The sequence below is a fragment of the Wyeomyia smithii genome, chromosome 3, assembly GCF_029784165.1.
Source record: "Wyeomyia smithii strain HCP4-BCI-WySm-NY-G18 chromosome 3, ASM2978416v1, whole genome shotgun sequence".
Taxonomy (NCBI): Eukaryota; Metazoa; Arthropoda; class Insecta; order Diptera; family Culicidae; genus Wyeomyia; species Wyeomyia smithii.
This window is the reverse complement of record NC_073696.1, coordinates 213,471,635-213,498,350: the sequence shown is the minus strand read 5'-3', so window position 1 is coordinate 213,498,350 and position 26,716 is coordinate 213,471,635. Positions and strand designations below refer to the sequence as shown.

General features: G+C 40.3%; 1 protein-coding gene across 5 annotated transcripts in view; it reads left to right on the top strand.

Moving 5' to 3' along the window:
- LOC129730399 (protein obstructor-E-like) overlaps positions 1–26,335 on the top strand; it is a 102,638-nt gene extending 76,303 nt beyond the window's left edge. For 4 of the 5 annotated variants that reach the window (XM_055689709.1, XM_055689711.1, XM_055689710.1 and 1 more), the window contains 4 exons: positions 3,823–4,047; positions 24,952–25,140; positions 25,237–25,448; positions 25,775–26,335. In XM_055689709.1, the coding sequence (XP_055545684.1) occupies positions 3,823–4,047; positions 24,952–25,140; positions 25,237–25,448; positions 25,775–25,846 (698 nt within the window). In that variant the 3' untranslated portion in view covers positions 25,847–26,335. Of the gene's footprint in view, positions 1–3,767; positions 4,048–24,951; positions 25,141–25,236; positions 25,449–25,774 lie in introns of those variants that run through there. The other variant, XM_055689708.1, reaches the window with a different exon arrangement.
- The last annotated feature ends 381 nt before the right edge of the window (positions 26,336–26,716 follow it).

Here is a 26,716-nt window from a genome sequence, read left to right as displayed (position 1 = left end):
CACATCGTCAATGATTTACTCTGAAGTCGTTTTTTTCTTATTATTTGTATTGGTAGTAGATACTTGGGGACTCCAACTACTTCTTTACATTTTTTTGCAGTGATGCCTCAATTGTATAAATATGAATAGGGTCAGCAGAGCTGTTGAGAACCGGAATTAATTTTCGTTCAGATTCAGATAATCAATTTTTTTCGGCAGCATTGATTTTTATTGGTTGTTGTTTTTTTTTATGGAAACCATACACAATATTTATTTGCGAGCCGTTCCTAAACCACGTGGTCATAAAGAGGGGGACGGGGGGGGGAGGTTTCAAAAGACCACGAAAGACCACGTGGTCTTTTATCTGACTTATAATTTATTTTTGCCCCCAAGTCAAGAATGGATCTTTTGCATTTTTTCGTCCGAAATATATAAATATATAAGGTACTGAATGTTTAATAATAAAAATGTAAAAATTCAAGTGCATTTGTGGTTTAGGAACGGCCCCTTTGGCATTTTATATAGAGCTGTTGTGATTCACTGATATCAATATAGTAAAAAAATGTCCAAAAATTTCTAATAGTTCCAGCAATTTCAAAGGAACAGCTAAAAAAATCTCCAAAGAGGAAATAGTAATAATTATGAATAACATTTAATGGGTATAATAAATTATCCCTGTCAAGGAGCGAATTTGTTGGACGCAGTTTAACTGATATGTGAGCTGTTACACATGTATGTTGACAACCTGTTTGACTAATTTTCATTGATCAATGGTTTTTGGTTTTCAGTATCTTTTGCAGTTTGGTCATGGCTGCTTATTACGTTTATTTATAACCTATGTCATGGTTTCAAATATGTATATTTCCTTGTCGCCAGATGGGTTAACAAAACAAACGAGTTTTTGTAGAATCGAATCGGGGTTATATTTGCCGGAAACCTGTTTAAATTATTTTTTGTCTGATGACGAAGAAATACACCCTTGAAACATTAGCCTAGACAGCAAGAAACGTATTTGAAAGCAACCAGTGTCTCGCTTGTACCACTATTACGTGAATGTTTCCTGTGTGAATTGTGTGTTAACATTGCAATATTTTTGTTCATATTTATGAACAAATGTTGAAAGAATTTAGATTGCATTTTCAGTTTTTTAAATTTTCTGATGAGAGACTTCGAGCTACAATTTTCCATTTTATGATATAATGGGAATGGAATTTTGGATGTCGTGTTTCAACTGATGTGAATTAAAGAGTTTAAGATGAAGAATAGCAAAATTGGTCACACAATTGGAAAATTCCACCAGTCACGAAACTGTAACTCACGTCCAATAGGCTGCATGAGAGTAGCGTTTTACCTCCGGAATTAAACTCGTTAAGACATACCGGCATCATTGCTGGATCATTTTACCGGCTGCCATTACTATTGTTTCCATAATGAGGGTCTTCAGGTAGAAAGCTATGCACAGCCGGAACGGGAAAACGCAGTGGGAGTCTACAGTCGGAAGAGTGGGACTGTCTTTAAGCGTGTCCTACCTTGTAATTAAATGTAATACCCTGGGCATCAATAAAAATTAAGAAAATTAAATTTTACAGTGAAATTGTACGAAGATATCACATCGAACGGAAGACGTGCGACAGCCGTGGTGGCGTTTTTGGAAGGAGACAAATAGACTTTAAATGGGACTCCGGTTGATCGTAGAAAATAGATTGAAGAGTGACAAAAGCGTGCTGGTTGTACTTTTATAAGTTGGCACCGAGAATTCGCCTATCGAAGGGTATTTTATTGCAACGATAAAATGGCCATAAAATGAATTCAAGAACTGTTGCGAATTCTAGACTACTGTACTGATTAGTGCCTCTATGTAACAGATTAAGATAAATCATCAACTAGTTAAATTCATCGTCGCAGAAAGAAACGAGCTCTTGGTTGTGGCGCCAACTTTTAAATGATTTCACTGGTCTGGCTGTTATTGTGCTGCTGGCTGCTTTTCCTTGGAGTGCCATTTGTTACATCCTATTATGACTTCGAGCTCTGACGGTGTCTTCAGTGAACGGAGAGATAATTATAAGTAAGAATTACGGCTCCAGGTCTGTTCCGAGCACGAAGCCCTGCACCTTTCCGTCCGGGTAAAGCTAAGGAAAATTGAAATAAACGTGATTATCCTGATGACTTAGCTGATATTATTCATTACGTTCGTGGTTTGGAGGTTTTGGTTCACTTTAATGTGGAACAATTAAAACTTTTTTTGTAATATCAGATTTTTCTAAGATTAAAAGTAGAAGAATTGTAGTGACAAAATAAATCGTTTTTTGTTAATTGAAAATTATTGTAAGAGTTTTATACAGCATCTCCGAAGAATAATAAGAAAATATGTAAGAAGAAGTTTTAAGTTGTTTAAAAGACTAAAACTCACAGCATAAAATCATAAATGCAAGTTACACTAATGATGGGATAACACCTTGCTGCCAAAGACACGGTTGGTGATGAAGTGAAGGTATGCAAATATGAATGTAATCACGGGATAATTCATGGTAATTTCCGGGGCGGACGAGTAAATCCCTTTATTGTCACGGAAGTGATTCGGGCAGCTATTGGTTTACTCCCTGGATAGGGTGATATAAAACCGAATTGAAAATTGACGTTATGACCCGTTGCAATTTGCGTGCAAACATGTCTTTGACATTGTACGCATTTTCTTGATAACACGCAGTAATATGTTTATTCTATCAGGGCCCAGGGAAAGTGCTGCTAAAAATCAAAAAAAATCAAAGGAGAGTAAACGAACATTGCATGATAGTGAAATATTTCCTTGTTCTGTCAAAATACATTGTCGAAATATACTGTCGAAATACATTGATTAAATTCGTGTTCGGAATGTATTCGATGGCATATGTTAAATAATATTATAATTATGCTTGCGAACAACTGATTGGTATCTTCCAAATAATGTACAAATAAAACTTTTTAAAAAGGTTTGAAAATACTGTTGCATAAATGGCGCAAAGAGACAAAACTTCAACTTCCAACTCGCAAAACGCATATGTCAACACCCAACCAACACCCGCCAGCCAGATTAGATTTGTGCAATCTGCAAATTACATGAAGATTGCTTCCCAATTCCAGCATGAACATCAATGACAAACTTTTAAACGATGTAAAGTGTATTCAATTACATGGAATATAATTAAAAGTTAACGCCTTGGCGCTGATCGTCACGATGATGGGTCACGGTATGTCGGTAGTTGGAGGTATGCTTTCCCACGGCTCACTGCTAATTTTCGCTCGCGCGGCTCCAGGGCTGCCTGAAGTGTGGCCCTACACAGAGTACGGCACCACTCGGGCGAGAAGCATGGCGTGTTGGCCGCCACACAGGAGTTACTGTCACCAGTTAGTGAGGCGCAAGTGTGCCGGGATTCACGATGCTCATTTGCATTTCCAGTCAAGTGGTTTGGTTCAAAGTATGCTCAACTTTGTCATTTGATATTTTGCACCCGACCGCGTCTCGTCGGCCGCATCGGATCGCATCAAAACGGCAGGCAGGGTGTTTTCATCCCTCAATAAACTCCGGCCACTTGTTGGCCCCTTTTGATGTCGTTACTCTCACCTTTGTAAAACTCGTTCAGTTCAGCTCAGCACAATGGTGCTTCGTTTGAAGGAGAGCGTTTTGTTTGTAACTTTAGAACGGTCCGTATACTGATTTTGTCAGCACTAATTTCTGATTCCACAAATCTTAATTTGTTTAGCGTCTTTCCACATAATTCGGCAGAAGATACACTTACATAACTGATGCGATGGTAGACAAGTTACAAATGATGGGTATTTTTTCCATTCTGTTTATCTTTACAGTACTCGGTGCGGCCCAGCGGCAGGATCAGGAGGATCCGTGTAAAACCAAATCGAAGGTAGTAGGAGACGTGACGTACTGCGACCGGTACTGGGAGTGTGTCAACAACCAGCCAGAACTGTACGACTGCCCGAACGGGCTCGTGTTTGCTGGGAAGCATCGCGGCGTGACGGAAGGCTGTGACTATCCCTGGCGGTCAGACTACTGCGACGGGAAACAGTTGGCAAGTAAGCAAAATGATTCTCGTTAGTGGTTTGTTGCTAGCACGTTTGATGACTTCAGTGTCGTATGGTTCCCCTAATTATGTTTGCTAATGATTACCCATTTGATATTTCGGTCACTTCTGAGTCAGGAAGATTCATCGGACCGTGCATTTTCGGCTATAGATTGGATGATCATAACAAAATAATAATGTCCCTTGAGTTGCAAAGGCAGCTTTCATAAGACCTTGGAAAAATCTAAATATTTATTGAGTCATTTTTCGGGTTTGATAATTTTTTGAAAGATTTAATTTTGTGATGATTTTATTTACCTAGAAATAAGAATGAGATAGGTATTAACGTATTTTTTATTTTTATTTTTTAATTTGAGCAAATCCATGCCCAATGATCTGAAAATACGCAAAAATCTGATCGATCATGTTTTGCAAAAAAAAAAAGAAATTTTGCACACATATTTGTCTTAGCAAACCGAATTTCAAAGCATTTTAGTTCAGAAATCTTTGGTTAAATAGAAAACTATCAGAGAATGAATTGTAGGGAACTGATAATGACTTGTATCGAGAATACTCACCACAAAAAAATGCTTTTTCAATAAAAACAATTTCTCATAAACGCTACATTTTATTTTGAAATATAAGTTGAATTCGTTTCAAATTGGTAAACGGCTGGCCACGTGTCACTTGAGATCCCATTGTGGTCATTCAACTCTGTCCAGCAACTCCTATCCCAACCTTCACGAGGTGCCGACCGGGATACGAGTAACCTTAGCGGAGATCAAGTAACCAACCCCCGGTGGAAACTATGGTCGTATACTGACTGGGATGGGGGTCGTACGCGGCTGTCTCTCCATATTAGGGGCGGCATACAACAGCGTCTGACCCGGAGCGGGTGGCTGAATTACGAAATGCGGTGCCTCACCAGCTATGTCTAAAACGGCAGCCCCGTCGCGAGACTAGGTATCGTAGCCCTAGTAAGGCAGCATACCGAAGGTGAAATACTACGAACAATCCAGATATAAATACGGAACGGAATAATCGGCATGGACCTAGGCGTACGATAAAGGACAACGATTATTGAAAACTCGGTACTTGGAATGTAAGGGGGACCCGCCAACAGACATAAATACGATAGCCATACGGACGATTGCCATACAGACGACTGCCATAAAGATGATTGCCATACAGTACCGTGGCCATAATAGATGAAGCCATAATGTATGTTAGCCATAATAGACGATAGCCATAATTTTGCTTAATGTTTCGGCTTATTGCGAAAAGCTACGAAAATTTAGCGTAAATTTATACTTGTTTACATGCACATAAGTAAAGTAAATTTGAATGCATAGTTATATTTACAGCTTTAAGTTTATATCAACTCAATGAACAAATTTACATGGTTTAAAACGATTCTGTATTGTGCATTATTAATGGTGTGAAATTGTGTATGTTTGTCTCTTTATGTGCTAGAAACCGTTATATGTTTTCATTTGTCTTAGTAGTAAATTTAATTCGTTGGTACTGTGTAATAAATATTGTCTATATATTTTTTAAAATAAGAGGCTGGTCAAATGAAAGTCTCAAAAAAGAGTTCAATTGAGCGTTAATGTTCTGATAATCTGCTGCTTTTGCTGGCAAGTGACCCTATAACTGTTGATGTTATTTACTGAAATTATTTTGGTTTTATTATCTAGAATGTCCTATTATAGGGTTCAAACGTAATAAACACGGTAATGCGAATGATATATCTAATTTGATGTTTACCGCCTTTTTAGGAATTTAGCAAGCAGTTTCCAACTATTTTTTTCGTATAAAAAATGACAAGGTTATGCAAGGCGAATTGGGATGCAGAGTTAGCAAAAAATAAATCAAATCATCGAAGCATATTGTACGAATTATAACTTTATAAAAGTTAAAGCAATACTCTGTCTCTTTTTTATCTGAGTAAAAATCTGAACAAATTCATTCAGCAGCAAAACTTGATTGATGAATTTGTCTAAAATGGACCTGTGTACTATACATACAAAAAAACAAGCTCTGGCTGTTGTTCATACTACCAATATCCCAAATGTTTACAATATCATTGAAGCTGAAGCATCTGGCACATTGATGCAATTTATTTTCAAAAATCTTATTTATTTGTGCATCGTGGAAGGTCAGCGAAATCAAAATAGGTACATGTCGGACTCTATTATCCAGAGTTTTGAAAAATATTTCACTTCGGATAAACAAAGTCTCCGGAATTTTCAATTATATTTTTTCATTTTTTTTCGTCGAGAATCGTCATTGTATTGATAAAACGAATATTGCACTTAGTAAATATACCGACATAAAATATAAAAATTATCTAGCGACTGTATGTCGACGTTTGTCAAATATGAAAAAAATAATATGAGATGAGTCAATACTTTCACCTATCTTTATGCCTTGAGTTTACTACCCAGCATATGCCACAAAATATTGTATGAACTTTGGCATTTCTAGATAAAATCGACAAAAAGGCAAACATCACGGATATAAACAAAATCCAAAATTGGAAGAAAAAAACATGACTCCGGGTAATCAAACCAATTTCTCTGTATAATCGATGGAAAAAAAAATACCAAAGGATTCATCTCGTCCTTCATATCAAAAATCGATGACCAATAACGGAAATCATATCAGCAGCTAAAAGATGAGCGAGTTAAATAAAATTTCGAAAATTACGATTTAGCAAGTTATGTACATGGACTTGCTTCAGTCCTAGGCTCCGAAAACAATAAATTATAAAATAATACTGATTAAACACATTATATATTTAGGAAACTATTATTAAATACTAGAATAAGAAGAGTTTAGAACATATTATGGCGATATATAATATTCGAATAATTTAGAATAGAATATTAGGACAAATAAAATAATGAATCATTTTTGTACGAAGGAAAAATATTTTTAACTGCTAAATGAAATTTCCAATATAAAAAATACTTTGTGCTGGTGAAATTAATTATCCCAGAATGTTATGTACTATATCTACTGTTATCACTTTCAATTGTTTAACATTGCATAATCGTAGTTACTGTGTTGGCAATTTTATTTCCACTTTTTACATCGCGAAAATCGTAAAAAATACTGCGTTAGAAAAATCGAAGAGATTTACAACGTGCTTGAAATATATAATCATCTTTTATGCATGTTATGCAGGACAACATTCAATCAATCATGTCTTAACACCTATAAATACCTAATGGCAAATGTTTTCTGAGCAGGAAAAAAATATGAAATTTTTCAATAATAAAAGAATTATGGCATACATACATTATGGCTATCGTACGTTATGGCTATCGTACGTTATGGCTATCGTATATTATGGCTAACATCCATATGCGAGGATAATATTATGGCTAACGTCGCTTATGGCTATCGTACGTATGGCAACCGTCCATATGGCTAACGTATTTAGGGCTGTTGGGGTGTCACCGAATGTAAGGACTCTACTCGAACCGGCACCTGCAGGTATCCTGTCCTGGCTAGAGAGCTGCAAAAGGTGATTGTGGAGGTTGCTGCTATAACAAAACGGGAGAACGCGAATTTCGGGCAGTAGATCCTATTGCGGGCATTTCATTCAAGTACCACATATACTACAGTGGCGGCGTGAAAACAGAAAGGGGAGTCGGTTTCGTGCTCATAGGGAAACAGATGAAGCGTGTCATTAGATGGAGGCCGATCAGTGACCGTATATGTGTGTTGAGAATTAAGGGCAAATTTTTCAACTACGCGCAGGTCGGGCAGGAGAACTTCTCCCTCCCCGTGGCTATCTATAGCACTTATTTTGAACGCCAGAATATACGTAAGCACACCTGGAGACACTTAAATGGAGAGGCCTACTCCCAGATCGACCATATTCTGATTGATGGTCGACACTTTTCAGACGTTATAGACGTGAGGTTGTTTAGAGGACCAAATGTTGACTCGGATCTTTATTGACGTCCGAGATGACAAAAAGAATACACTTGAACATCCAGCAAGGTAGCCTGAATGAACAGTGGAGGCATATCCACAGTACAATCAGCGCCACAGCGGGAGAAGTGTTGGGTACATCTGCGACAGCCACGTCCAATGAGTGGTTTGACGCTGAGTGCCAGCGAGCGACGGATGAAAAGAACTGCGCCAGAGTTCACATGTTAGCCACGGCTGTGACTCGTCAGAGCGTAGGAAGATACCGGTAAGCTAGAGCTGCTGAAAAAAGACTCCATCGCCGGAATAAACGACAGCATTGGGAGCGGATTGTTGCGGAAGTGGATGGTTGCTTCTCTCTCTAGGCACGATGCGAGAAGCTTCTACGAGAAGATAAATGGAATTAGGAACCGGAACGTGTCAGCCAGTCATGTGCAAAGATAGGAAGGGGAACCTGATTACCAATAGAACGGAAGTGACCAGGCGTTGGAAGGAACACTTTAGTGTGCTGTTGAATAGTGAAGAATTCAGCGTAGTCGAAAGGAGCAGGATGGTGATTGAGGATGATGGCAACGGTGTGGACCCACCATCCATGGACGAGATTAAAATGGCATTCCAGCCGAACTTTTTAAAGTCGGGAGCGAACAGCTGTATCGTGCTTTACACCGGATCATGCTGAGAGTCTGGTTTGAGGGTCTCATATGTCCAATCTACAATAAAGGCCACCGCCTGGACTGTAGTAATTATCGGAGCATAACCCCTCTCAACACCGTTTACAAAATTCTCTTCCGTATCCTGTTCCATAGACTGAGGCCGTTGTCAGAGACCTCTGTTGGCGATTACCAATGTGGTTTTCAAAGGGGGACGCTCCACTACGGACCAAATGTTTACCCTGCGTCAGGTCCTCGATAAATTTCGAGAATTTAACCTGCAGACGCACCATCTGTTCATTGACTTCAAGGCAGTGTACGACACAGTGAAGAGAAATGAGCTATGGCGAATTATGGTCGAACACAGTTTCCCAACAAAACTAATTAGGCTGATACGTGCCACCCTTGAAGGCTCTACATCATGCATCAGGATAGCCGGTGAGATATCGGACTCCTTCGTGACTTTAGATGGTTTGAAGCAGGGAGACGGGCTGTCAAACTTATTATTATTATTATTATTATTATTTTTATTTGTCCAGTAGTATAAAGGTTGACCTTTTTAATTTCACTACTTCCGGTTGAAGGTTCGTTTTTCAAATACCTTAATGTATATTAATTAAATTTATTTTTAAACCTAATCTCTCTAAGCACGGTTCCAAAAATTTAAACTGTCTCTCTTGAATATTGCTTCCGATGTAGAACGTTTTATTTCAGCGGGCTACATATTCCAGCTAACGATACCTTTAACGAACAAGGAGTTTCCGTAAACAGACGAATTGTTTGGTGGGATAACAAGATTTTGAAGACGACGACCTCGCATGGACATCAGTTTCCGGTGTAGCGTTGACGGTGTGCACGTTGTAATTAGCCTCTTTATAAATATACAAGAACGGTGCGCATAAAGTTTTTGCAGTGGGCATCCAATGAGATTCTGATGCAGATGACTTACTCTCGAATAACGATTTAAGCCGTACACAAATCTTACACAGCAGTTCAGGGCAACGCGGAGTTTTCGCAGTTCACCAGCACCGGGATTGATGTGAGTCACATCTCCAAATAGGAAATGAGGGAGAATCAAACTTTTAAACAGTTTCAGACGGGTACTAACTGCAGCAGACGTGGAACAGCTTTGTAGTGTTCGTAATCCAGCATAAATTTTTCCGCATTGTTGTTGTATAAGCCTATCCCATTCAAGACTGTTTTGGAAAAAGTAGCCCAGGTTACTAGCTTTCTCCGTCCATCGAATCACTCCTCCATCCATAATGACGTCTGACACTAAGTTGTGTGGAGCAGCATTTCGTGATCTGGTTTTGATCAGTAGTGCTTTACTTTCACTTTGGTTGACGAGTAATCCGTTCCGTCGAGACCATTTTGTAATCCTTGCTAGGTCATCATTTACCAATTCAACCATTTCACTTGGTCCAAGACCAAATCGGCTTATGTACAGTTGTACATCATCAGCATATAATTGTATGGTGCAGTGCTTTAGGACATTAGGCAAATCGTTAATGTAGCAGCAAAATAACAATGGACCAAGAACTGATCCTTGCGGCACTCCCGAAGTAATTACAGAGCTGTTGGATCGGCGATCTCCACAAAAAACGGTTTTGCTTTCGATCAGTTAGATACGTTCAGCAGATTTACGGCATCAGAATTGAAATTGAACTGTGTTTGCAGCTTTAAGCATAGTCTGTGATGATGGATTGTTTCGAACGCTTTAGAGAAATCCAGCAACAACAGTATAGAACCGGCCTTTTTATCATACGCAACTGCTAGGTCATCATACACCCGAATGATAGCTGTTTTGATACTGTGACCTTTTCGAAAACCAGCCTGAAACTCCGAGAGCAAGTTATTTTCAGTTGTGTAAGAAGTAATCTGCTTCCCAATCAATTTTCCAAAAACAATATTGAATATTCAATATTGAAGATAAATTGCGCTGCTTTCGGACAGGAATTATTTTTGCATGCTTCCAGCAAGTGGGAAATACACAGCTTTGTATAATAACGTTGAAAATATTAGTAATTTGATCGACGACCAACGGTAACATATTGCGTTCTATTTCACGTCACAAACAGCATTAACAACTTCCCAACATTCCACAGCACGAAAAGAGAAATTATGAGGTGAGTTAAGATGTACTCCGTTGCCTCTACTATCGTTGCCGCTCACAGCGAAGTTCGCCACAAACACGCGATTTATTTCATCAGGGTCGAGATCACAGTTTTCGAATGATGTCTGCCTGCATACACCTAGTTTTTTTACCCGTTGCCAGAGAACTTTGGAGGAGATTCTACTGTCAAGGAATTGGCTCATGTATCGTGCTTTCGCTGCGGAGACCAGACAGTTCGTTCGGTTCCTCAGTCTTTTGTAAAGTTGTCGTGCCAGATGCTTTTGTTCGGATGGAGCCCTACACCAGTCTCGATGAGCCATATCTCTCTCGATCATGGACTTGCGCACCTCAGAAGTAATCCATGCATTTGATTTTCTCCGGTTGCTCACAATACGAAGCGGGATGTATTCATGTGAATGTTTACTATATGCTCATTGAAAAACTCAACTAGCTCGTTGGAATCATTGATAGCATAAAACTCATTCCACGGGATACGGCTGACGGCGTTAGCTATAGCGTTTGGATCAAAATGAACATAGTCTCTGTATTTTTGAGCAGTTTAACAGTGGTAACATTAACATTCAGTGATCCAAAGATAAGATCATGCTGCGAAAGTCCTGGAAAACCAACTTGGTTGAAGCGTAGCACTTTTTCACGATCACTTAGGATGAGTAAGTCAAGTTGTGAGCAGCCATGCCGATGAAAAAAAGTCGGCTCATCACCAAAGGACGTGAGTGATAAACTGTGAAGCATCGATTCAAATTGATCTCGTTTTCTGTTCGGTTGCGTGAGGTCAGTATTGAAATCTCCGATGAGCACAATGTTCTCGTAGCGAACAGCAAAGTCAGTAAGCTTCTGGTACAGGAAATTTGTACAGTCATTGTCAGGTGGATTATAAACACACATTATTAGTACTTTCTCATTGCCTAAGCATAACTCAACGGCCAGACATTCAGTTATATCATCGGATGTTGGTGTAATGTTGGTTTTAAAAACGTGTGAGAAGCGAAGTCCGTCCTTACAGTACATCACAATACCACCACCCCGTCTATACAGTCTATCATTACGTATGATTGTGTACCCAGGAACAGCAACTACATTATCACTAATTTTTGACGTCAACCATGATTCCGTAAAGCACGCCAGTCCAATTTTTGAGTTTTCGAGTAAAAGTTTCACTTCGTCCAATTTATTACTTTTCTTGCGCAAAGACTTTGTGCATTACCATGACAAATGTTGAACTTGCCTGAAATCAGCGCTGCATTCAATACTGCACCAGGTATGTTCGCAGAGGTAGTTCTAATCGTCGATGACATTTGACAAAACAGGAAAACAATTTTTCGAGAGCTGTACAGTTAGAGAGAGATAATTAACTAAAGTTCCTTAATGTAATATTACAGGTTTTAACATAAAATTATAAATATTTCAGTTCAGTACAAAAACAATTTGATAATTTTAATTTAGCACAATACAAACAATTTAACAAACTTCGAAAACAGAGTCAAGTTAATATTTACAGAAATTCGCTACAAAAAACCAACGAGTTGTTTTTCGGAGTAGACTGCTACAGGTGGACCATCCGGTGTTACCTTCACTTGCACCGTCCCCAGTTTCGTGAAAACCGTGGAGAACTTGCCTGCCTTCTTCATGCGTAGAGCTGCCGCCTTCACCTTTCGTGCTGAGACCGTTAAATTTTCATTCACGTAGATTCTGCGCGCTGAGTTCAAGCCAATATGGTTTAATTGTAGATTCCTTTTGTGTAGGTAGGCACTGTAAAAGTTATCGCGAGCATTTTTCAGAGCAAACTGAAGCACCACCAGATTCTCGTCACCATCCTTCAACGCTTTCGATTTCATTCGTCTTACGTCAACTAGTGGGGAAGCAGATTCTCCGAGTCCAAGTTGCTTACACATCGCATTAAAGTATGCACTCAGATCCTCATCATTCATGTACGGGATACCACTGACGATTAACTCATTCCGGTTTTCAAGACTATCAACTGAAGTGGAGATTTTGTCGACCCGTTCATTCAGCTTATCCAGAGCTACGTCGTGATCGTTCAATTTTGTAGTACATTTCGCTCTGAGCGAGTTAATATCCTGCGATACTGCCACAAGTTTATCTTTCAGTTCTAGTCTCACAGTGTCAGTTTTGCAATGTAAATAGTTACACAAATCGTCAATCATTCCCCTGGTTTCAGCAAACTGATTCATTAGCATTTGGACGGCAGAATCAAGCGTAAGTGTATTTACATTTGCATCGTTATCGATTCGAGACCGTTTAGTAGCGGTTGTTTTGATGTGCGCAGCTCCAGGGGGTGTTCTCGCTAAATTCGACATCGTTACGAGAGAGCGACACAACAAGCAGTTATCGGTGTGCGTAATGTGCCAGAAAAATGATTTTATAGCAACACAATACAATACGCCGGCAGTTTCAATTCGAGCGAAACGAAACCAAAACTTTTGCACTACATACTTCTTCCAATTAATAATGAGGACTCGCTGGATAACACGCACAGTGCGACAGCCGGTAGTCAGATATACGGTGGCGGTAGTTTCAACGGGGGAAAATGCGAATACACTCCCCTTTCGAAGTTTGTTTTCAGCACTCTACAGACAATGCATTATATCGCGTCACAGATCACAGATTATTGTTCAACATCGCATTGGAGGGTGCTATACGGAGGGCCGGCGTGCAAAGAAACGGCACCATCATTACGAAGTCTTACATGCTTCTAGGTTTTGCGGACGATATCGACATCATTAGTATCAACCGTAGAGCTGTAGAAGAGGTCTTTGAACCTCGCCGTAAAATAAAAAGGCGGATAGCAGCTGCAAATAGGGCCCTCTACGGATTGCGTAACTAGCTGAGGTCCCGTAGTCTGCAAACCCGCACTCCACAACACACTAATTCTTCCCGTGGCCCTCTACGACCATGAAGCATAGACGTTGAGAGAGGCCGATCGGCGAGCTCTTGGTGTTTTTGAGCGTAGGGTTTTGCGTTCAATCCTTGGTGGCAAACTAAAAAATTGTGGTTGGCGTAGAACCATGAAGTGTACCAGGTGTACAAATCGGCGGATATTATTGTCGCTTGCAAGGATTTAATTTTCGACACATATATTCTTCGCAATCCAAATAATCTGGCGTCTGCTTTTAGTCGGGGGTAGGTTTCCTCCGCCGTCGCAAAGCTGCGTGCTTCGATGTCGAATGTGAGCTGGGGCTTCAGACATTGGGCCGTCGATTCCTCGTAAAAGCCACTTACGCCCAAAGCCACGGGTGGTATCCAACGGTCTTCACTGAAACCGATGGATGCATTCAAAGCCGATAGCAAGGCAGATACGCCTAAAGCTACCCCTTACAAAGGAAGGGTTTTTGATGACCTACAATTCAATCGCTTATGTACACGCTACCAAGAGTGGCGGCGCTGTCGGCGCAGCTTGATGCCATAACCGGGTTTGCGGGTGAACGTAACAATATCTTGAAGCATTTGAAACAGAGTCTTCTATTGGTACGTATTTGCGTCAATGATGCGAGAACCGACCGAGAAAGCGCCTGTATCAAAAGGGCGGTTGATCGAGCTCATCCCACATGAACATGTACACTTCCCATAGAAAGACCAAAGAACAGAGAAGCCACAAGCGATCTAAAATGTACTACCGCGGGAACAAAAAGCGGCAGAGACGAGAAACGCAAAAATCGCTCTAAGAAGCCGCCGTACTCTGAGGTCCTGAAACCTATAAGAGGACACGCCCAGCTACAAGACCTGGGTGTGGATGTTCGGACCATTTGTCGATCTCGTGCCGACGAGATGATCTTGGAAATTCGCGAAGACTCTAAAGACCGGGAAGCTACCCATGAAGAAGTTGACCAAGGAGAATTTTGGGAAAGGACGTGCAAGCTCGGGCCCCAAGAGTGATATTGCACAAGCCTTCGAAAAGGAGTGCAGAGTGTTAGTGGCTATCGAGGCAATTTGCCTCCGTGAAGGCCTGGCTGGGAGCCAGGTAGCTACTATAAGACCTCGCGGTGGAGAAGGTAAACAAAGTTCTGAAGAAAGCCATGCTCAAGTTGGTTGGTCGGTATGTCCTCTGGTTATCCTGGACGTTTGCTTCAGGTGCTTTGAGAAGGGGACATAAATTCTGATCGTGCTAGCTTTTACCCATGCTGAGCAACCCTAAGCTGGACAGCTAAAGCATTACTTCAGGAAGAGGGCCAGTCGTGCTTTCTGCACTTACCTCTCTGGGTAGCAGAGCAACCTATGAAGGCCAGTTAGCTACTGACTGGAGCATGTCGATGGTTTCCCGTCGATTGGTGCCTTGCAAAACATTTACGATCTGTGATGCAGCCTTGATGACCGCACTCCAGATTTCTCTATTCTCACACATCCTACGCAGAATATTCTCTGGCGTGGTGTCCGTCCCACTTATTGCCAGCATTTCGCGCCTTATCCGTTCGAAACGCGGACATGTGAAGAACACATGCTCCGCGTTTTCTTCCGCACCCGTAAATGCGGGGCACATAGGGGACTCGGCGTACCCGAACCTATTCAGGTACTGCCTAAAACAGCCATGGCATGACAGGATCTGTGTCAGATGGAAGGTTACTTTCCCATGGCGCCTATTAATCCAGCATGCTAACTCTGGAATGAGTCGGTGTGTCCATCTACCTTTTGTAGTGTTGGACCACTCCCGCTGCTACCTAGCCATTGAAGATGACCGTATGGTGTTGCGTATGCCTCTCGTGTCGCGATGGTTGAAGCACTCTACATCCTCTTTGACGATGATGCTGATGGGCATCATGCCAGCCAAGACACAAACCGCCTCGTACGACACTTTTCGGTATGCGCACGCGACTCTTAGGCACATTAGCCTGTACGTACTCTCGAGTTTACCGCGATGGCACGAGGTACCCAATACCTTGGACCACACTGGCCATCCATACCTGAGTATGGACGTAGTCACGCTAGCAAGGACTTTGCGCCTGCTGCTACGGACAGCCGAGCTGTTTGCCACACGACTCTGCTTCCTGCTCGGTACGATAAAGCCGGTATCGAGCTCGGTGGTGGTGCTGTGGTTCCGGTAGTTCTGTGTTCTGCGGGCTCAAAAGTTTCTTGAGTGCAACTGGAGTGTCGAAGTGGCTGGGTTTTAGCTGATGCAGTAAAATATGGTCGTCACGCGACGACGTTCAGCGTTCTACCGTCTTGGATGTAGCTGATGAGACACTTCTCTGAAGAACAGACGACGTTTGGGCTGCTCCTCCTGGAGTACAGATGCCTGGAGGAAGGAAGTGAAGTAAATCCTCATAGCGGTGTCGGCTTGCTTCGTTACGTGTAGTAATTGAACTTTCTAAATCCCTTTTCGAAGTTTGCTTCTAGAAGATCAAAGATATCCGCAAACCTGCGAGACTTTTTTAGTTTATTTTTTTTTGTTTTTCTCTTTGTTGGGATTTGTTGGGTTGGTAAACGGCTGGACAGTGCGTACCAGCAGTACACCCGTACTAGTTGGCATAAAATAGACCCCAGTGTGGTCCAAAGCATAATGCCCAGCAACTCCTATCCCTACCTCCACGTGGTACCGACTGGGATACGAGCAACCAAGGGAAGATCGGTGAACCGGAGGGAACTTGGTCGTATGCTGACAGGGAAGAGGGAGCTGCTCTCCTAGGAGGGCAGCTTGTCCGAGCGTCTGTTCCCCATGTTAGGGGCGGCTCAAACAGCGTCTGATCCAGAGCGGACGACTGAATTATGAAATGCGGCGTCTCGCCAGCTACACCCAAGACGGCAGCCCCGTCACGAGACTAGGCATCCGCAGCCCTAGTAAGGCAGCATGCCGAAACATTGAAATACTACGAACAATCAAGAATTGAATACGGACCGGAACAATTGGCAACGACCTAGGCGACGAAATAAGGACGACGATTGCAAGTTCGGTACATGGAACTGTAGATCGCTGAACGACCCGGGTGGCGACCGGATTCTGCTGGATCAGCTAGAACCCCGCCACTTCGACATCGTTGCGCTCCAGGAGCTTTGCCGGAAAGAAGAGAAAATACGGAGGATTTGTGGCCGCAGGGCACAGTACTACCAGAGCAGCGGCACAACCAATGAGCTGGGTACCGGCTTTATAGTGCTGGGCAGGATGCAGAGTCGTGTGATCAAGTGGCAGGCGATCAGCGACAGGTTGTGTTTGTTGAGAATAAAAGGCCGGTTCTACAACTACACGGTTCTACAACTACACTGCCCGCACGAAGGAAGACCCGATGTAGAGAAAGAAGAGTTCTACACACAGCTGGAGAAACTCTACGATAGCTGCTCGCGTAGTGACATCAAGATCGTCATCGGGGACATGAACGCGCAGATCAGCAGGGAAGAAATGTACAAGGCGGTGATCGGCCCGCATAGCGTGCATCACCTGACCAACGTATAGCAAATCAAATTGACCATGTTCTCATCGAGGGCCGGTTCTTCTCAGACATTACAAACGTACGTACCTATCGCGGTGCGGATATTGGCTCGGACCACTAGCTAGCTGCGGTATCATTGCGCTCAAAACTGTCGACCGTATACCACGCGCGACATCGTCGAACCCCGCGGTTCAACATTAAGCAGCTCCGGAACTCCCAGGCTGCGGAGGAATACGCGCAACAGCTTGAAGCGGTGATATCCACGGCGGAGGGGCTGGGCGCATTGCCTCTCGAAGACGGCTGGTGCAGCATTCGTACAGCTATCGTGGAGACCGCAACGGTGACACTACGAGTGGAAGCACCGAGTGTCAGAAACGACTGGTATGACGGGGAGTGCGATGCAGCGGTGAATGAGAAGAACCGGACCTGGGCGATATACCTGGGCAGGTCAACGAGAGAGAACAAGGCTAATTACAAACGGGCACGGAACGACATGACAACAACTCTCAGACGAAAGAAGCGCCAGCAAGAGGATCGTGAGCATGAGGAGCTGGAGCAGCTGCACCATGCCAGTGAAACGCGGAAATTTTATGAGAAGGTAAACCAGTCCCGCAGAGGCTATGTGCCGCAAGCCGACATGTGCAACGACGCGGATGGGAACCTTCTCACGGATGCCAGCGAGATGGTCGACAGGTGGAAGAAGTACTTCGATGGACATCTGAATGGCGAAACAGTAAACAGAAGCGGAGCAGGAACTGACCTAGGAGCACCAGCAGCGGATGACCGAGTACCAGCCCCCGATATTCACGAAGTTCTTTGTGAGATCGGGAAGCTGAAAAACAATAAAGCCGCAGGCAAAGACGGACTGCCGAGCGAGCTCTTGAAACATGGAAAAGAGGCGCTGGCTAGAGCGCTGCACTGGATCATTTCCAGGATTTGGGAGGAGGAAAAACTGCCAGACGAGTGGATGGAGGGAGTCGTTTGTCCCATCTACAAGAAGGGCGACAAGCTGGAGTGCCGCAACTACCGCGGTATCTCGCTTATCAAGGCCGCCAACAAATTACTCTCACATATCCTGTTCCGTCGTCTATCACCTTTAACCAGGAGGTTCGTGGGTCAGTACCAAGCGGGTTTCATGGTAGCCCGTGCCACCACGGACCAGATCTTCTCAATCCGACAGATCTTACAGAAATGTTGCGAGTACAACGTGCCCACACATCACATCTTCATTGACTTCACGGCGGCCTATGATACAGTCGATCGAGAACAGCTATGACAGATCATGCACGACAACGGATTTCCGGAGATACTGACTCGATTGATCAGAGCCACCATGGCGCAAGTGATGTGCGTGTTTCGGGGATACTCTCGAGTCCCTTTGAATCGCGCAAAGGGTTGAGACAAGGTGATGGACTTTCCTGTTTGCTGTTTAACATCGCCCTTGAGGTTTAACATCGATCCGGAGGGCGGGTATCGACACGAGGGGCACAATTTTCCCAAGGTCTGTTCAGCTTCTGGGCTTCGCAGATGACTTCGACATCATATCACGTAACTTTGCGACGGCGGAAGAAAGAAAACTGCGGATAAATGCGACGAAAACAAAATACATGCGAGCGAGAGGCTCCAAAGAGAACAACATCAGCCTCCCAACTCAAGTCTCTGTAGACGGTGATGAACTTTAGGTGGTCGATGAGTTCGTGTATTTGGGGTCACTGGTGACCGCCGACCATAACACCAGCAAAGAGATCCAGAGACGCATCTAGGCAGGAAATCGTGCCTAATTTTCACCTCGGAAGACACTTCGATCGAATCGAGTGCGACGACGCACGAAGTTGACGCTGTACAAAACCCTGATAAGACCGGTAGTCCTCTACGGGATCGAGACAAGAACGCTTCTCGTGGAGGACCTTAACGCTCTTGGAGTTTTTGAACAGAAGGTGCTACGGACTATCTACGGTGGAGTACAGACGGACGACGGAGAATGACGACGGCGCATGAACCACAAACTGCACGCGCTGCTTGGAGCGAATCACATTGCACCCTAGCACCAGTGTGGTAACTAAAATGGTTCGGCTTCCTAGCCGGACCCGGGAGTGTCATCTAGTAGTCAAGACACGACGAACGTTGGTACTTGAATGAATCGCACTCAGCGATCAGTTTATTGTACACGTCGGTAGCAATACCCTTTTCTGCTGATGCAGCGGGTGATCGCACCGTCGTTTTATGCTGATGCGATATATGATCGCACCGCTTGTTTTATATTTACTTATATTCTAAATGGTGCTTGGAATAAGTCAATTACACCACCCCTCTTAGGGAAAAATTTGAATTTTATAAATTCAAATTTGTTAAAAATTTATATTCGTGTAATTGGTTATGTAGAAAAATTGTAAAAGATGTATTATCTTATTTCCTTAATATGTTGATGCAGCTTTTTTTTGTTTTTGTTTTTTTTTTCAATTTTTTCAAATATTCTTTAAAATATATACTTTCTTCTTCATTTATTTCGAAATCTACATCAGAAATACCAAAATCAGATCCTGCTATTGAAATTCTTATTGATTTATCTCTGAAATTTTTTCATATCCGAAAACATGCCTAAAAATATATTTTTAATGTAATGTCGATGTCGATTTTTGTCGAACGTTGACTGTAATTTTTGAAAATTTTTATTATTTTTATTTTGTTTTTTTTTGTTTTTTTTTTGTTTTTTTTTTTTTTTTTTTTTTGTTAATGTTATATTCTTATTGCCTATTGCTTATTTTGATTTTTTTTTTCTAGTTTTCGCTGTTAGTTTATTTTTTCAAATTTTGTATTGTGGTATAGTAGTTAGAGGTGTAGCTAAGAATTTTCGTCGTATCGTCCCAATCCATTGGTGCTTATTGGGTAAAGATCTCAGATATTTATTGAGATGTCTGTGATCTTTCTCCAACGCTCCAATCTATTGTGGATGATGAAGATTGTCTAGAAATTTGAAGTTATGTAACGTTGAATCGCTATGTGTTGAAAAAAGAATTTGTTTTTTTTTTATTTTTGATTATGTGTTTGATCACATATATAAGGATAAGATTTTGCTTTAAAGATAATAAATGTGCAATTGATGAAAGGTATTTATGTAATTAATGTAGGGTTGGCTAAGGTTTTTAAATTGGTTTTGTACTTAAGGATGATTCGAATTCTAGGTGTTATAATTAATCTACATAATTAGTTCTATTTAAATAGGGGTAATTTGTTTTCGTTATAAGTTGAATAAGTTTTGTTATGGGTTATTATAATTTAGTCATTTGCGAAAGGAAAATAAACAAAAAAAATTTTTTTTTCTTAAATGTTTAATATTCTTATATTTCATTTATTTTAATATCTATTTTTATTGTTGTTATAGGAGGTCTCAAAGTTAAATTTAAAGATTTTTTTTTTTAAGAAAAATATTTTTATAGATATTTATAACGTTTTTTTTTTGTTTTAGGATGTTAGATTCGTCTTGTGTTTTTTATTCTGTATTTTATTTGCAACTTTTTGTTGTTGTTGCTAGTATTGTGAAAGTTATCGGATTATAATTAAATGAAAATAATATTACATGATCTTAAAAAATCTAAGAATCTAAGAAAATATTACAGTGTTATTGATGAGTCTTTTGCTAATCTGTTCGGTTTATGACTGATTTAAGTAATTTGTTTTATAAATGTTTTTTTTAAAATTGAAAAACTTGTATTAGATTTTGAGTTTTTTTTTTTAAATTAGTGAGACAATGATTATGTAATTTGGTAGAATTTGCATTGATATAGTTGCTCTGTCAGACTATACTCGAAGTATAATCAGATGAGAACATAAATATATGAATACAATATTTCTAAGTTACATAAACACATAAATTTATATTATCAAAAGTTAGGTTTAGCAGAACTGTTCAGCACATACTTCGGGACTATGAAAAAACTGTTTCATGTTTTTTTTTTAAAGTTTAGGTTAGGTTAATTTTTTTTTCGTTTGTTTTAATGTCATGTAATGTTTTAGTTTGGTTGTTGTTTTTGTTTGTGAAAATAAGGAAAATATGTTTATTATTTTCATGTCATATTTTGTAATGTTATGGTTACATATGTGTTGGTACTCTTGAATAAATTTGGATAAAGATAATTTAGATGAAAATATTAAAACGAATTGAAATATAATTAGGAATTAGGATTAGTAAACCAATGAAAAGGTATATTATGTTAACTAATAATAAGTGTATAAATTTTAGGTTATGAATTACTTAATTTAAGGTATATAATTGGACTGCTTTTCTGTTTGTTGTGTTTAATTATAAAAATTTGTAATATTTTTATGGTATTATAAAGTTATAATTATGTTTATTACACAATAGTTATTGAAAATGATCGTAAAGAATTAAAGTTTAAATCTCTTATTAATCTTATGACGTCCTTCTGGTCATCTTTAAAGTGCCAGGCATCCGGGGTATTAAAAAAATTAACTTATTATGGCTACGAGACGCTAGAGTCCGTGCACTTCTTATTCACCCGGGCATCCGATAACCATTTTGGTTCGGGCATCTGGGGCAAAATTCCATCCAATTATTTTTAATATTTTATTTATTGATTGGGTGCAGGCCTGCTACCCTATTCTACTATATTTTATAACATGGCTCCCAGGAATATATTTTTCTTAATTTCTATGCCTTGCTATGGATTTTTAGCCTATTCGCATAGCAGGGCAGGCTGCTAGGGATTTTGAGCCTATTCACCTAGCAGCTCTTTAATAAATAAATATATATATATTTTTTTTTTATTGTTGCGGGCTTTCACCGCGCTCTCATAACGACAATTTTTAATCGTAGTATTTTAGTTTAGTTTAGTTTTAGAGCTCGAGGAAAAGGATTATTTTGAATAAAGGAAGAATTTTGGTAAGTGAAAATGAGACAAAAACAAGCTAAAGTTAAAACGTTACTCCCACCTTAGGCTGGTCAGGCTCAAGATGAAAGCTGTTTCTTTATTCGGGTACACAGAAGTGACCAGCTTCGTGTACCAGAACAAGGCGATTTATAATAAAAAGAAAATCATGTTTTTTTTTTTAAACGAGAATATATGGTACTGAACCATGCAGTTAAGATAGATAGAGAAATATTCAAATTAGAATCTAATTGCATTTGTCAAAATTTATTTAATTTTGATTTTTTGGAATGTATGTTATGATGTCACTAAAACCAAAAACTAATCTTGATTCACTTTGTTTTTTTTTTTTGTAAAATTTGAAAATATTGAAGCTGTTTTTTTCTGTTACTGTTTACTGTTAGTGTTGCATTTCTCATTATTTGTTTTTTTTTTGCATCTTTTAAATAATTTATTGTTTGATAATTTGAGTTATGCTTGTTGCTTGCTTCTAAGAGTTTATCCTTTCACTGTGTTTTCATTCTTCGTAAAGCTTTAGATATGATATTTTTGGTGAACCTATTCTCTACAATTTTCAGTAACTTTAAACTATTACTATTTTCGTATTATCGTTTCCTTTGCTTCACAGTTGCTCCTAAATGAATAATCCGTTTTGTTCCATGTTATTTGTGCTTGTGTACTCAGATTTTCCTGTTTTTACTTCACTCACTTCATTTTTTAAAATAATTAAAAAAAATTGTGTCAGTTCATAACCTGCTCACCGACGAAATTATTTCATCTCTTTTTTTTTTTGGGGTTATGTCGATAATAATATAGTAGCTAACTTTTTTCATTCGTAAATAGTAATATAAATAGTTTTTCGAGTTCACCAGTTTAGTAATAATGAGTGCAGGCATACATTTGTTTTTTTTTTCTTCATACCGACCTAAATATCGCACGCACAACTTACAATGCTTTCACCGCGGGCATCGGTTATTATTATTTTTGTTTGTTTGATTGCACAGAAAGATCGGTCTGTTTTAATGGAAACAAATTAAACTAAAACTGAACACGATACAAACTGGCGCTGTCAAAAATTGATATAACATAAATAGTATATAGTCTTTCACTTATCGAAGATTTACGATTTTATCGCGATTATATATATAATATATATAAATATATATAAATGTATGACTTTGTTTGCATCATCGTCACTAGTGAACGAAAAATCTAAACTTCCTCTATATCTATTTAACTGTAATTACCTTTTACGTTTCGCTATTTGTTCAATAAATTTTCCTCGATGCTATGTAGGTAACTAAAAGTAATAACAATATGTATTATTTTAAACATCATACTTATTTTATAGCTCGACAGACGTCCGGTGTTTATCCGTTTGTTCAATCAAATAAGTAGGAAGGTCCACTGTGGAAGTTTCAGCAACGTTGCTGTACATCGTTATCGTTTTGCAATGCTGTGCAAAATGTGTGCATATTGTTGTAGGTATATGCTGGGTGTCGCTCGAGAAATTGACTGTACATCAGAAGTGTTGATTAGTTGGTGAGGGCAGCAAAAGCTGGAAATTCTGCGGCTCACCGCGTCTTATGATTTTCCAAACTCAATAGATATTCGGAATAAACTTCTCATAACTTTTCGTCGTTGATTTAACTTGTTGGATTAGTATTTTTCTGGCTCAACAAATTTTCCTCGTTGGCATGTATGTAATAGATGTTAGGTGAATGTCTGGCTGGAGAAGGCACGTTAGATGAATGTGTTCTGCATCAGCTAAATATTTCCGTTTCCTAGGTCGGCATTCGGCTGCATTTCGCTGACTGTTCGGTTTTTGTTATTATTTTACACCGTATGCGACGAATTGCGCCCGCTTACCAATAGACCACATTTCAGTAATTTCGAGCACTATTTGACATGCATTAAACTATTACTTGTTGTAGCACTTGTTATAACGGCCATAGTTATTTTTGTTTTTAACTAAAATCCATTAATTAGCAACGGTGTGATGGGCATGAGAACATTCATATATCATCGTAACACTTATCACGTCAGTTGCTCACGGTGTAAATTTCGTGTTAATTTGATGGGAGCGTAAGTTGAGCTAATTCGTTTCCTTCACAAATCGTACGTATCGCATTCCTATTCGGCCCTTTTTCTTCCACTTTTGGTTCGCTTCGACGTGAATACTGTCCGATATGTCACGGTCGCCATGTGGTAACTAAAATGGTTCGGCTTCCTAGCCGGACCCGGGAGTGTCATCTAGTAGTCAAGACACGACGAACGTTGGTACTTGAATGAATCGCACTCAGCGATCAGTTTATTGTACACGTCGGTAGCAATACCCTTTTCTGCTGATGCAGCAGGTGATCGCACCGTCGTTTTATGCTGATGCGATATATGATCGCACCGCTTGTTTTATATTTACTTATATTCTAAATGGTGCTTGGAATAAGTCCATTACACCAGAAATAGAGGGGCGCAGCGTGCACGATGGCTCGACCAGATCGAAGGAGACTTGCGGGTGATGAGACGCCTGGGGAACTGGCAAAGCACAGCCCAAAACCGAGCAACATGGCGACAAATTCTTAATACAGCACGAGCCACCACTGCTCTCGTCTGATTGGTAAGGTAAGTAAGGGATTTGTTCAATCGCTTTGTGGTTTTGTTGCTTGAATTTTAGTGTTTAGGGTTTCTCTGCTTTTAATCTGCTCTTTGAAATGATAATTTTGTAAACAGATGATTGAAATTACCTAAAAACAACATTGAGTGTAATTCTTTGATGAGTGACAAGTGTAGACAAAATAAAATTTTACACGCTACAATATAAATGCAAATATCCTCTGACTGCACAACAAGCAGACTTATTTCAATCGGGGAAATTGCTGTATGCATAAAACTGCTAAAAAACAACGTTTCGTTTATTCTTTCTCTCAGATGGACCGATCTCGACGGAACACTGCGACTGGCTGTACGGTATCTTCGGTCACGAAACGTCCTGCACTCGCTACTGGACCTGCTGGAATGGAACGGCAACCGAGCAGCTCTGCATCGGTGGGCTGCTGTATAACGAAAATGCCCACAGCTGTGACTGGCCGGAAAATGTTGATGGATGCCAGAAGCACCGTAAATCTCCATGACAATTTGTTTGATTTTCTGTTTTTTCTGTCTAACATTGTTTTTTGGCATTGTGCACCTCTTGTTGTTTCTCCCCCCATGTAGCTCTTTGCAACGACGACGCTAATGGAAATGTTCCACTAGGAAAGTCTTGTAACCGCTACTGGCAGTGCCAGGGAGGTTATCCACGACTCCAACGTTGCCCGGCGATGCTCGTGTTTGACCGGCGAAGTCTGCGTTGCGTTGTTCCACCAACAGAGGATTGTGACGTTCCGACAACGCCGCTCCCACTAGAAGGGGACTTGGATCAAGGAAAGGTAATGCATCGTTACTGTGTGTCACTCATGGCCGCACGGTGTGTTGAAAGTGCTAATTCGAAGCACAAAAAAGGGAAAACAAGTTTGAAAAGTTTTCATGCAAAACTAAATTTGGCTCACTTAAAGCAGATATTTACCAACTGAGCTTGTTTTCATTTTGTGTGAGTACGTTTAAGCTCCTTTTCGGCGTGAAATGACGTTGACCTTTGAAACATACCGTGCCTGATAAAAATTTATTCCCACCCATTAATGTTGATTATGTTCTCCATTTTCATTTTGGCGACAACCGCAAAATACGACTCCACCTTTAACTAACCGTCCGACAGGGTAACGCTATTTCGAATCAGCCAGCCGGTGCTATCCAGAATAAAGCCAGCGGTGGACGGAACAAAAACTAAACTCGTGATAATGACTGCCGGGTAGTTCGCTGCTGCAGGAAGAAGAACTTCCCTTCCCCGGTTCGCTCCTCTGAAGGAGTTCTGTTTGCTATCTAGGATGTACTGAAGGAGCCCCGGTAATATCGGTAGTGTGACGTGCCACAGTGTTTTTTTTCTTTGAATCGATATTAAACTTGACAGCTCAATGCGCGGACAGTTTTCCCCGGACAGAAAGTAATTGCATTCAATCCAAGCTGTGGGAGACAGAGCAGTATTCAACGACCAGCAAAAACAGCAGTCTAAAAGAGCGAACGAAAACTTCATAAGTTTTGTACATAAATAATACTTTTAATTGAGAATAATGTTCATACTATTATATTATTTTCCACTCGTTTTTATTATGCTTTATTATTTAAAAACAGGAGAATCCGTAGAAGAGACAAGATTGTAAAAGCGTAAAATAAATGAAGAATTAAAATGTAAACTTCGCCGCCTCCAGGCTTGGATTTATTCTGCGTTTAAAATTTTCCAGACACTCGCCACAGCACGAAGTTGCTGTGTCGGGGAAAAAAGTTTTTTTTAATGTGACAAGCTAAACAATTTAATATTGTCTGTAATATGACAGTTTTATGGCTTTCCAGCGAACCGTTGGTGACGGAGACGATGTTGATTGTGCCTGACAATGTCATGCAAGGGAAAAAGGGTGCTGCAGTAGCTGTAGTAAGAATGGGATGGAAAAATGTGCACCGCTTGGTCAGTTCTAGGGTGATGTATGAGTAGACCGATTTAGAGTCTTTTTAAGCTGCATTGGTTTTAATGTTGCATTTTTATTATGTATTAATATCACACGCCATTATAGAAAAATACGTCTTTTAAAGTCTGTATCTCTCA